The sequence below is a fragment of the Stegodyphus dumicola genome, chromosome 1, assembly GCF_044657685.1.
Source record: "Stegodyphus dumicola isolate Sdum_Otavi_A_Nest chromosome 1, ASM4465768v1".
In the NCBI taxonomy this organism is placed as follows: Eukaryota; Metazoa; Arthropoda; class Arachnida; order Araneae; family Eresidae; genus Stegodyphus; species Stegodyphus dumicola.
In genome coordinates, this window is record NC_140768.1 from 207,939,013 (window position 1) to 207,953,200 (window position 14,188).

Genomic DNA, 14,188 nt, shown 5'->3' on the forward strand with positions numbered 1-14,188 from the left:
CACAAATTTCATATTTAAAATTGCAACAAGATATAAGCTGATTGTTTGCAAACACAATCTACTTTGATGTTTCTCGAAACAGAAAGATTCGGTAATAAGAAATTTTGTATCATACTTTATTAGGCATAACTGACCCTGTGTTAAGATGTCTTTCTAAATTTATACTAATTTAATACCAAATTTATACTAATTAAATTTATACTAATGTAATGCGACACTTACAACTTTATTTATTTATTTATTTATTTATTTATTGTTTTCATCAGAAATTGTATTTTAATCAGCAGTTATGTAATAATTTTAATTTTTTTAATTAAGAAAATTAAGTGTTTATAATAAATATTTAAAATAAATGCTTTGAAACAAACACCGCAACTTCCAGGGCCAGTAAGAAGTAGCAACATACACTTTCGAATTTGCTATTTGCTCTTGCACTTCTTCATCATTAACAGAGAAAATAACAAGTGCCCTTTCTTGTAATGTACCTGCATTACAAAACTGTTTTAAGTTCTGCAAATGAAATGCTGTTATAAAAAAAATCATTCCCAATATAAACAAACATGTCTACATAGCCTTAATATGTGTTGCATTACTTTAGATTAAACTCTGGTGACAGAGATTCAATATTTTTCAATGAACACCTGTTAAGTGGCAGAGTTCCAAGTAAAGTACTACATCTGGTTTATTGCATATAGTCATGTTGGTTTCAATCACAATCCTATATGCATATACCAGTTTTTATTAATAAATACGGCCACTAATAATACCATCAGATGGCCTATGTGGCATAGATTACAGACCCTTGCATACTCGGATTGGACTTTTTGAGAAAATACAATTTTTTCCTGGACTTCAAAAACAATAAACTGCTTTCAGCATCAGAGGACACAACTATCCATCATCAGAAGGGGATCCTCATCTGGAAACGCAGACACCTTGTCTGAAAGGGCCTGCTCAGAAAGCTGCCAACATACGGTATATGAAATAGGGAATACTAGGATCAAAGAGATATGCAAGACTACCGGCTATTATCCATTACAGAGGCTCTTCGGTCATGACCTTCGTCTGCTCTTGATTTCTCGTTTGGTCACCCTCCAAATCCACCTTCTTGCCTGAGGAAATACATCCAAGGTTTCCAGGCCCAGTTTGAAGTGATGCACAATTTTGCACGAGCTAGAGTCACCTTAGAAGACGGCAAAGAAGATGAAGACATGATACAAGAGCTACGGGACATAGATTCAATGAAGGAGACAAGGTGTGGTTGTGGAATCCAACTCAACGGAAATGACTCTGTCCTAAACTACAGTTAACCTTTGGATGGTCGTTAGACAGGGACCCATTCATTCCCACACAAAGTAATGAGCACAAACCGATTTCAGATTCTTTTGAGGATGCTTCATTTTACAAGCAATAAAACCACCATTTGTGGAAAATCCATACAATTATAAACGAGTTGAACTAAAATTTCAAAAAGTATTATCAGCCAATGGAATTGATTTGTACTGATGAATCAATGATCCCATTTTGCGGACGAATTATATTCTGACAGTACAACATGAAGAAGACACACAGATATAGCATAAAAATTTCCAAACTCAGCTGGGGCTTGGATATTACATACAGCTTTTGTGTCTACAGTAGCAGAACTTTCGACAAAGTAAATATGCCGCCAACAAATGAAGTCATGAATTTGTGCAAAGATATATTCCATAAAGTAACGCAAGGACAACTGGTGCACAAGGGTAAATGCATATGGGAAAACTCATAAAAAAAATTCCATTTGATTGGTACTCTTTCAAACAACTGCAAATATAACTCAAAAGATGGGGTGCCTAAAAAAAATGAAATGAGAAGAATGAGCCAAGTATAATTTTAAGTTTTAATATCTTGGCAACATTGATATGTTCTTAACATGTAAAAGAATGAGTTAAAAAATGTATCTGGCATCTACAGAGTGGGTTATGGGTTTGTAGAATGCGGTAAGATTTGTTATGACTAATCATATTTAATAAAGTTTTCTTTGATATATTACAATAATATGTTTTTAATTAGAGGTAGATAATTCATAGAGAATATCATTTATATGCCAATCCCAAACCGACACAAGAGACTAGAATCTGGAATCTTGTATTCTGATTCTGGTATCTACTTCATAAAATATAAACTAGCCATTTATAAGCCCTTGGGCACTAACAATATTTTGCAATATTTAATATATATAAGTTAACTAAAGGTACAAACTTCTGCACCGCGTCCTAGGGATGAGATATATTTTTAAAACAAGGTGGCAGGTCAGCAGGACTTTGAAGAGAAGGGCTAGCTCATAGAGCTTTTCCCCCTGAAGCAGAAAGTGAGAAGTGATGACGTAGCCATGATGACACTGAGTGCGCCAATATAATTCACAGCTTGGAAATTAGCGTTTTTGAACCAGTGTTTAAAATGAGCTGTGTGTGAAAGATAGCTATAATTTGGAAGAGGCAATGTTACTGCTTTATGCATTTTAGACTGAACCATTAAAAAATTTAATAATGCTTACTCAATTTTAAAATAATAGATAAAATGTGCTACTCTTTAAACATTAAGTTCCTTGGTTTTTTTTTAATTTTTATTTGCAAGTTTTTTTATTTAATGCACGTTTATTTCTAATAATTTCTTTATTTGCATGCTAACTGAGAGAATTTTTATACTGCTTCTAAGATAACTATAATAGCAGCTATTTAAATTTACTCAAAAAAAAAAAAAAAAAAAAAAAAACTTAACACTGACATAGGTTTAAACATATATGACATATATGGCAACATTTCTGCTAACCTACGTTTGATTTTTTGCCTAATTGTAAATTTTACATTGTTATAATTCTCTTCTGATTCAATATAACAGATATTTTTTAAATAATTTTGTAATTTATACTTATATCTATATTACAATTAAATAAATGTATATAAGATTGTTAACTTAATTTTGACAAAATAGCTTTATTCAGAGTACCTAAAACAGCTATTTAATTTTTCAAAAGTGTGAGTAAAGGAAGCAGGTCTTTTTATGCCAACTACTTTGATGTTTTATACTATTATATTTTATCTAGAATGCTAATCTAGCACAAAATCTAATCAATAATTAGTTACAAAGGATACAATAAGAATAACTTTAACAAGTACTTAACAAAATTAGTTTGTTAAATACTTGTTATTCTTGTTGGTACTATTTTGGTACTATTCATAATACCGAAGATATTATCGATTAACTCATAGAAGTCAGATGCTTTCTGATTTCCTGTGGGGTAGAGTATACCTTTTGCGGTACTTTTTGAAAATAATGTTTTCTCTGGAGCGACTTTTTGTTTCACGTTTCCCTTGACCATTAAATAATTTGGTTTTAGTTTGTAACACAATTTGATTTCTTCTCAATCTCTATTTAAAACCTCTTTAATAATATCAAAATTTAAAACAGTTACATCTTCTAAAACAAATCCTCTATCATCTAACACGCGGTTTCTCAGTAATTTAAGGCAGAGCGCGAAATGAGACCTCTGATTAAAATAAACTGCTCATTTTGTAAAAGAACCAACTTAGTCCAGTTTAGAGTCATAGCAGAGTTTTCAATCTATATGCATTTCGTCAAAACTGAGAACGCATATTTTTTCTACAGAATACAAATATTCACCTCTTTCCTTCTTTAGAGTAAGAACATTACTTTAAATTCTTGGACTACACTAAAATTTAGAAAACACTAAAAAATAAAATAAACACCATTTCTTTAATTTGATATTATTAGGTAAAGATATTCCAATTTTTTTCTTATTTTTTTTTCTTTCCAAAAATCATAGCTTTAAGATGACAGAGCTCTTATGACAATGCAACGTGAAATATTTTCACTAGTCCACCTGATTTTTCAGTAATGCATTAATCTGCGTCTTTATAAAAATAGGCTTTAGACATTTTTCCAAATTCTCCGATTTGTGCCCCCCCCCCAAATTTCGCTATTTGAGATTTTAATTTCTGTCTAGATGTCGTCCACCTTCTTTGTCACTGAACAAAAATTCTAAAATTTTTCTTTTCTCTATTTTTCAACACTTTAATACAGTTTAATACAATTTTCTAAGGATATTATTTTGTTCTTCAAATTATCAATGCATTCTTGTTTATCCTTTAAACATTCAGGATGATCTACATTTTCATTTGTGAGTTTTATTTCAAAATCATTAAAATTTGATTTATTATTGTCATCATAATTTACTTTCGCACAGCATTCTATTTCAACAGTTTCTTTTTGTGGCTATCCAAACAAGCGATTTTTCATATCATCTTCATAAACACTGCATAGAAAATGTTCGCTGCAGATTTTTCCGCTCTTCACATTAATAGAATCTTCTCTTTGATATTTGTGTATCCATTCTTTCATCAAAAGCAAACTCTCATTTGGATCTTTTGGTCCCATGAAATAAAATATCTCATCCTTTCATACTTCTGTAAGTGCTACGGCACGTTACTGCAGTGCAAAAAGCCATATTACATAAACGATACTTTACAATATAGAATTTAAAATAAAAACTGACTAAAATTACATATATATAAATTATTTTAAATACAGTCAAAAGTCTTTAATCCGGACTCGTCGGGACTTCGACGATTCCGGTTTATCGATTTTTCCGGATTATAGATCATCAGTTTAAATCTGGTAAGACGGCATGCAGAAATTATAAAATTTAAAATATGAAACCGTAATTTATAAAATAATAAGCAATTATGATCTAAAGGGTATCAAAATTTACAAAAAAACGAAGCTTAATATTTATTTGTTTACTTTATTAAACATTTCTTTCAACTAGCCGAAATTAGAAAATTGCAACCAGAAAACTATTTGATTTGTATTCGTGATATTTATAATGACGAGGAATTTGATTTAAATCATATCAAAGACGGAGTACTTCGAGATTAAATACTACATTTAGTAAGGAATTATAAGCCGAATAAAATAAAAACATCTGCGTTGAAGATAACGATAGTGGTGACAAATCAACTTCCAGTTCATTGCGCGCCGCGACGTCCCCCCCCTCCCGCGCAGAGCAGCGTGAAATTTGATAAACAGATTTCGGAATGGTTAGATAAACAAAGGATATGCCTTTATCCATTTTTTGTAGCAATTCGTTTTTTGTTTGATGGACATCGAAACATACTTTCGTTTTCTAGATCCTTTGGGAGCTCCAGCATCGGAAATTCTAGTTGACATAATCGAAAGTTCAAGCTTACTTTTATAAAATTGCTCTTACAGTCTGCAAAAAATAATAAGCCGGATCCATTTTGAAGATTAAGGAACAACGTAATCATCAACATTAACTGAACTAGATAATTAGAGCTTATACCGTCCATTATACATTAAATGCGCACGCGAAAACGTATTCTGCGCTTGCGCAAACGCATATGCGCAGTCGTAAATGTCTTGCTCGCATGCATAAAACGCCTATGCGCATGCGCAGAAAGATTTTAGCTTTGAGGTCCGGATTATAGATCATTCCAAATTATGGGTGTCCGAATTAACGACTTTTGACTGTATATACATTATTAGAAAACAGATATATATATATCATTAAAATTAATTTGGGATATGTAACTTCTAGAAAATCGTCTCGCAGCTCAATGAAACTACTGTTTTAAACGCAGGAAATCAGGACAGGTGGCATCACAGTGACGTCAGATTATTGCCTGTTACGTCCCCCCATTAGGCTTGCGTCGGCGAGGAGTCGAACAAAGAAATGAGCTAGCCCTTCTATTTATCCCTGCAGGTCAGGGGAAAAGAGTTTCCTCTTGCTTTGATTAAAAATCATTGCATTAGGTGTCTAGCGCATCTGCTGACAGTATACAATTTTTGCTACTTCGGCGAAAACTAGCGCAGTACGTGAGAGTCACAATCTTATTTGACGCTAACATAATTCATGAAATTGCGAAAACATATTGTATTTATAATTATGCATGAGTAAACAGTCCTGATATAAACCGCACAATCAATATCCTTGAAATCTTGAAATGTATTTAAATATAAATTAATCTTAAAACATTTGAATTCCTCACTAAACATGCAAGAGGCGGGATGTCACATGATCCTGAGAGCCAATAGGCGTTAATTAACAGAGTCGTTTCTTGTTTTTAAGAGAGTGAGTAAATTTCCTGTTCAATAGTTACACAATTATATAAGGTGGCTTTGCCAAATCCAGTCCATCTTGGATACGAAGTCCCAAAAATAATTTAAACACTAACACAATACTTGGTAATAAACACAGCACGAACACACACTGACTTGAATATATACTTGGGTAAATGCAGTTAAATACTTGGTATTAATAATTCTTGGATAATAAAAATGAAAACAATATTTACATCACCACCACCTGGGGTTCTGGTGTATTGAACGAGGTCGTTTGACTACTCTCTCCTGAGTAGGGTCATATTCAATTAGGTTTCTGATGGCAGGGTAGGGAGAATTTGACATTCTCATAGAAACGTTATGAGCTGTAGTGAGTATTTCCTCTTGAATGGGTCTAATTTTTAGGTCATCGTAAAGTTGGGAGTTTCTAATAAACCAAGGAGCATCTGTGATTGACCTGAGTATTTTATTTTGCAAAACATTCATTTTCTGCCTATCCATCTTAGTGGCAGTGGCCCAGACTGGGACTGCGTCAAGTAAAATTGGTCAAATAAGAGTAACATAAAGCGTGCATTTTATCTTCAGATTTAACTTCGAATTCCTTCCAATTAGCGGACAGATAGCCATAAAAGCTGCATTTGCTTTACTGATCATGTTGTTAACATGTTCATGAAAGGAAAGAGTCTTGTCCACATACAATTCGAGATATTTGTAAGAATTAGCTGAAGGAATAGGAATACCGTCAATTTTGGTATCAATATTTACTTGTTGATTTTTCTTGTACCTCCGGTAGAGCACTACGTTGCACTTAGAAGGATTAACTTTTATTTACTACAGTTTGCACCATGCATCAACCTGGTTATTCTGAAACTGAAGCTTATCCACCGCATTTTGGGGATTTCACGAATTTCTGAGAATAACCGTGTCAGCATATTTTAGGACCTTACTTGAGAATGGCTGAGGCATATCATTAATATAAATTGAAAATAATTTAGGTGAGAGGACGCTACCTTCCGGTCCGCCTTTATATGACTTTCTTACTTGACAATGACTCTCCACATCTTACTTAAAAGGTCCTCCGCTTTAACCCTTTCAGGACAGGTGTCCCATATACGCATATGTCTCTTACAGCCGGGCGTCCCATCCACGCATCGCGAGAGATTGCATCCAGAGGACGGGTGATGCGTATACGCATTTTAAGCTGGAGCGTTTTTCTGAAGGCCACTAGATGGCATCCTATGTCCAATACTTTTGAAATGAACACAGTTTTAGGTTCCTGACCTTGAGTTTGATATATTCTGCTTGAGTTTGGTATTTTACTCATCACCTCTTGCGAGGGGGAGGAGGGGAAAGCGTAAACAGAGGTGAGCTCTTTAAATCGCTGCGTGCTAATGAAAACATTTGCGTGTCTGATTTATATCCAATTCCTTTTTTAATTCTATTCTTTCCTTTACTATGTATGGCCTTTTCGAGAGTATGTGGAGTACTGTTACGTTTTGCATTGCCTTCAGATATATTTCTGTTTCTTCTCTTTTTATTTTCGAAAGCCTCACCTCCAGTCTATTATGGCGGGAAGGCGCTATTTATCAGAAGAAGAATACCCTCGTATGGTCAATGAACCATTTATTAACGCAGATGAGAGTGATGATTCATTTTCTAAAGCATTAGAAAGTGATACTTTTTCTAAGAGTTAGAAAGTGATACTTTTTCTAAGAGTTAGAAAGTGATACTTCTCCGTGCTTCGAGATTTACCACACTCAGTCTTCATTTTAAATTTTGTTATTTCTTACTGTAAATAGTCTTTATTGTGTTGTTTTATTAATTTTAAACTTTATTGATGAGTTTTATCAATTAGAAATAATTTAAATAGCGCTTCCGAAAATTATTTTACAAGATAAGCAATTTTGTAAGTATATTTTCATGCAAAATAAAGAAAAAAAAAACATTTTCAAGCGCTAATTTTAATATATATAAGAGCTCAAGTAATAATCTAATATGATACCAAAAATTACAATGCTAGAAGTGAAACTTTTTTTTTTTTTTTTTTTTTTTAAATAAAATTAGGCTTAGCGATGCAAAACTTCTGTCCTGTACGGTGACTGCATTCGATTCCCTTCCATCGCACACGAGCATCTTAAATGAAGGTGCGCCTTCACGAAAAGGTTAAGAAGAAGATCATTAATTTGAGAAAACTCTTTGGCAGAATAAAATTTGAAAGCTCCTAGATGAGTCCTGCATGACACACTCGATTGAAGGCTTTCTCGAAATCGAAATAGCATGCAGCGACCCAGTTCTTTTTCTGGAACTCTTGTACTTTTCGTTCAATTAAGTTGATAATTTGGTGAGTGGTAGAATGTTCAGAAAGAAATCCAAATTGATTCGGGTCAATGAGATCTAATCTTCCCAGATGCTTCATCAGCCGGATGCTCAGAATTCTTTCAAAAACCTTTCCTATTACTGGGAGTAAGCTGATGGGCCTGTAGCTATTCACATCACGAGGGATTTTTCCTCGCTTTAGAAGGGTAATTACAAGGGAGTGTTTCCACTGCTGCGGGAAATGGGCAAGTCTGATACAAGCATTAAAAATGTTGCAGAGCAAAACAATACAATTTCTTGGGAGGGCTTGCAATGCTTCATTATTTATATCATCGAAACCTTTCGCTTTTCTTTTCTTTCATTTTTTAATAATATCCTTTACTTCTGCCAGGGATGCAAATTTAACAAAATCCGAATTTTGCCTACTTTTGATACTGTCAACTGCTTGATAAATCTGATTTTCATGTCTATATCTTCATCTGTATGCCTCTCATAGACGTTGCTGAGGTTTAAAGCTAAAATTTCTGTGATTTCTGCCTCGGAGTGACGAGTTTGCCCCCTGAAGTCAGATATCTTGTCTTTGTGATCCTCAGTGATCTCGCAATTTTCTATACTGCGTAGGTGCTTGGATCTATGTCTTCTAGTAACCTATTCCAGTTACTGGACCTGTATTCAATAATTTCCTGCTTTATCATCCTCTTGAGATAGTTAACAAAGCTTTTATCTCTCGGGTTCCTAGTCTGTTGCCATTGCTTCCTTTTTTGGTTTTGCTGCTTGATTAAATTAATAATATGCATAGGGAGCTTCTGATGATTATTTTCCGTGCTAGTAAAAGAAGCCTTTTTAATGACGCTTTGAATTTTTGAGTTCAGGTTGTGGACCACGTTTTCCAAGTCTGCACAGTGATTAATGGAGATTCTACAAGGTATGCTAGTAAGTTGGCTTCTGAAGAGCGTCCACTTGACCTTTTGCTGAATTTTCTGAAGCGGTGGGTAGCACTCATAAAAATCGAAGTTAATTGGCCTGTGATCAGACAAAAGTTCATCTTTAACTTCTAGTAAGGGAGTTGCACTGATATTATTTAGAATTAGGAGGTCCAAAATATCTCCACTTCCTGATGATACCTGGTGGAGATATCCGGCGTGATAATTCTTCTCCTGGAATTAAGTGCATAATTACACAGTATTCTTCCATTTCTGTTACCATGTCTACAGTTCCAGGAATAGTGCTTGGCATTAATATCTCCTGCGATCAACATCGGTAAATTGGAGTTTGTGAGAGCGTCCAAATCTTGAGCTCTGAGAGTTCTATCCGGGTGATTATAAACCGAAATAAATTTTAAAAAATGGTTCGTTAAAACCTGAATATATATATTATAGTGTTTTTTCCATTTTCCTGTGTCTGGGAGATTAAATCTTGCATGTTTCAGGTGTCTTTGTCTTTTGACTAAAATTGCTGTGCCCCCACCTCTGTTGTGTTGGCGGTTGTCACGAAGGAAGCTGTAGCTCTGAATATTTGTACGTTACTTGCCTTTATAGATGGGTCTCGTTTATCATCATAACATCGATGTTGTATGTATTCATATATGCGATGAGATCTTGCATTTGCTTTTGAACGCCGTTGGCGTTAAATTTTTTAGGAAGCTTGCAGTAGCTGACATAAGATTTCGAGAATAATTTGAGGGCCTAGAATTCATAATTGATATTTGAGAAGTGCTCGATAGCGACCATTTCGACCTCAAATTTTTCAAATATGGTCTTTACAGACTTAAATTTATTGAAGAAAAGTTTTACATGCATTAGTTGGGTCTTTAGCCACTTGAAAAACGAGGGAGCTTTTTGATTGGTTCCTGATGCACTCCATGAGGGTGAGGGGTTTGTGATCTCCTTTGAATTAGTACTTGGGAGTTTTGGAAATTCTTCTAAGTTAAGCTTAAATTTCGCTTTTTCCTTTGCCACTTTAGCGGCTATTTCTTCCTCTATTCTTTTTTTAATGTTAACAGGATTCCTTTCGCACCCACGGTAGGACGAAACGTGGTTATTTCCGCACAAAACGCAGATGGGGGGATTAACATCTTTCTTATTTTTACACAAGTAGGTTTCATGATTTTCCGCACACTTAAGGCATCTGAGCGTGTAATGGCACAGGTCCTGCGTATGCCCGTACCTTTGGCATTTATGGCATTGCACAGGGCCAGGCCTTGATTTATAATTCCTTGATTTATAATTAACTATTTGAACATCAAGCCCTCTCAGCTTCTTAATGTCAAAAATCTTTTTTCCTTCCAGATTTCTTTTTACTTCAGCTAGGAAAACTGGAAGTTTAATGATTTTGACATCCTTTTTTTTTTTGTAATTTGGCATTTTTTCTCAAGATATTTTGCGTAAGATTTGGGATCCCAAATCTTTTATTTCTTGTTTTATGATTTCAGTGTCACTATTTTTTGGAAGTTATTTGATAAGAGCCTTTATGGGTTTATCAGAGTTTATTGTGTGAAAGGGTATTTCATGCGATTTTAGGAGTTTAGTGATCTCTCTATAATGATCAACCTCAAAAACACGGAGGGTTAATCTTCCACCTTTTAGATTTCCATTATATTTCTTTATGTTTAAATCTTTCTCAAACTCCTCTTTTAGCTTATCTCAAATTCCAGTGAAATCGGCGAAAGCTATACAAGGTATGTGACCAGCTGTCTTTTTTGGAATTACAACAGCGTATCATCCTAATCCTCATCCATGTTTTCCTCTGCATTTAATTGTTCAAATTTATTTTTTTGAGACGGGTATTCAATCTCTGAATTAGATAAATTTAAGTTTATGCGTAATTCTAGGTGTAACAAAACCTTTGTTATTTACTGCCTGCTTTTTGCGAGTTTTCCCGCTTGAGCTTCTAGCTAGTGTTTTACCCTTATCGCTACTTTGAGTAATCATTATTTGAAGCCTTTTTCCTAGCCTCCGTCTCTTGATAAATCTTAATCATAGCTACACTCTCGCTGAGTTGCTTTAATCGTGCCTTCTAAGCTGGGGCAATTTGCCTTTAGAAGCGAATCGTGCTCCTCCATTAGTTTAAGATTAATACCTTCAAAGTCACTAGTTAGACCATAGCTCTCACGTAACTGCACTACAAATTTGCATACTAAATCATCGTCAACATTCATCATGAAACCCAACGCTGCTGCTACCTGGCTGCGCTGGCATGGCAATACATACTAGAAAGACAATAAATAAGTCTTACCAATAGTCCAGATGAAAGCTGCACTCTTCGCTAAGGATTGACCAGAACGCTAAAACATTCCACCTAGTCACTAAAATGAAGTTAACTATACTGCAAGTAACTTGCAAGTAACTATTTATCTGTTGACCGCCTACGGGATTGAGTTAACTCGAAACAAAGTAACAGAGCTTATCCAAAGTGCAACCTTCATGCTCACTGTTACAGCTCCAACAGTACAAGAGACTAAAGAAGGGATCACAGTTTTTACATAGAACAGAAAAGCATGGTATTACGTTACTTTCTACCAAACATTTGATAGAAGAGGAAAACCATTGGAACAAAGACAAAAAACGTTAAGTAACCCAAAAATGGTTATGGACTACAACGCAGAAAAAAAGTCTATGTCAGATCAAATGGCTGCGTACAATTAACTCAGAGTTGCACTCAAGCAAAATCTATGAGTCAGATTTGCATAATTGCACTAAACAATATACCCATTTAGCTAGATAACTCAACAACAATTATTAGCTAGATATGTAATAATGTATTTTACTGGTTCTTTTTAAAAACTCTCACTCATTAGCATCATACTTAATTTACAGAATAAAGTAAGGTAACAAAAATGTTTTAAATAAAAGTTAATATGTAACAATCGCAACAAGTACCTAAAGGATAAAATCCTCTGTAATTACAAAGGAGGACAAAATCAAGTGCTGAAGCTATGCACTCTAAACATAAGAATAAATTTCATATATTTCAACTTACACCTCTTTTACCACAAATGTATTCCATTAGCATCAAAATATTCTGCTTCTGACTTCGAAACTGATCTTGGTCACATCGTATTGCGATAGTTACCACACCATTCTTTACAGAAAATAAGTACATACTCAAGCCTAGTTCTGTCTCTATAAATTTGCTTTCTAATGCCAAAAAAGGGTTCAAAACGTGATTAAGACCGTCTGAAACAGGATTATCAAAAAAGATTTGTACTGGAATCAAGGCCTGGAAAAATAAAAAAGTACATATATAAATAAAATCAGTAACTAATATTCGTAAGTCCTAATACAACAGACATACACAGATACACATGCATAGAATTTATGACCAAAAAGAGTTAAATAGTATAGTTTTACTACAGTTTTTAGAAATAATTTTTAAAATGCACGAAAGAATAAATAAAGAATACAGTTTTAACATATTTTTTTTAAAAAAGTGAAAAAAAAAAAAAAAAAGAAGAAGAAGAAGAAGAAGTACTTTTGTACACTAATTTTTATAGTGACACCCTGATTCTTGAAAAATATTCATAAAATTACTTTTTCCATTTATGTTCACATACTTTCAAAAATACAAATGTTTATTAATATAATGGCACTTTCAGTTTGAGGAAAACTGATTTAGCATACATATTGAAATATAATACTAATATAACCTACTGAAAACCATTGTAACGTTAATTACTTAATTTTAATTAAACGCAAATAGCACTCACTCGTAGTATAGTTCTTGCTCTTTCCACATTAGTTGGTTCTCCAGATATGGATACCTGCAATTAGTAGATTTTTTTTTAATACAAAAAGCATGAAGTAACTAACAGGGAAAGAGAGAAAATAAAATTTACTTTATTTAACAATGTACCTGATTACTTTTTTCCTTAGCAAGTGATTTATTTACATCAGGAAAATGTATATGACAGCCTGTGTTCTCCATCACTTTTTTGATCAAATTCCCACACTTCCCTATGAGTGATGGGTGCTCTAAATGTGTAACATCCATTTTCATCGTCACTCTATTACTCTAAAATGAACAAAAAGCACATTTTAAAATCAATTTTGCAAAAAAGATCTTTTTAAAACATTTTTATCCAGCTTTTAGTAGTTTAGAAAAAATGCTTTCTGCATATTATTTAAATTATACCATCTGTAATACAATTATTTAAAAATCATTCTATAAAAACTTCATCACTCTTGTATTAATATTACATATATGAATAGAGTATTGAGGCACTGAGTATGAATAGAGTACTGACTATGAATACACTGAGGCACATAAAACATCACAAATGTCTGTATACACGTAACTAAAGTTAAAACTGTAGTATTTTCTGCGTAACATAACATAAAATGTTTAAAAGAGATGATGCTCAGCTGAAAAAAATAAACTGAATGATTATCTATTAAACACTGTGTAAATCGCTCTCTCGCTAAATACACTGTTGAAAAAATACACTGAATGAATATCTATTTAACACTAAGTAAATCACTATCTCACTAAATGCACAGCTGAAAAAATAAACTGAATGAATATCTATTTAACACTGTGTAAATGGCTGGTAAGACACTGACAAGCTGGTGACAGTTTTGGCAACTAATTTTTGTCACCATGGTTTCAGTCCAGTATAATTTTAATTTGTATTGTGACTGAATAAATGTAATTATTCTATATATGTAACTGTAACCATATCCAACTCTCAAATGCCTTCCAGTAATTTTGAGATATGAAAGGTACTAGGTATTTT

The 14,188-nt window shown here is 33.6% G+C and overlaps 1 protein-coding gene across 6 annotated transcripts in view; it reads right to left on the reverse strand.

The window, feature by feature from the left end:
* LOC118187360 (protein bicaudal C homolog 1-B-like) overlaps positions 1 to 14,188 on the reverse strand; it is a 254,265-nt gene that overhangs the window by 93,783 nt on the left and 146,294 nt on the right. For all 6 annotated transcript variants that reach the window (XM_085825071.1, XM_035357562.2, XM_035357558.2 and 3 more), the window contains 3 exons: positions 13,309 to 13,467; positions 13,163 to 13,216; positions 12,436 to 12,675 (listed from right to left, as the gene is read on the reverse strand). In XM_085825071.1, the coding sequence (XP_085681197.1) occupies positions 12,436 to 12,675; positions 13,163 to 13,216; positions 13,309 to 13,467 (453 nt within the window). The remainder of the gene's footprint in view (positions 1 to 12,435; positions 12,676 to 13,162; positions 13,217 to 13,308; positions 13,468 to 14,188) is intronic.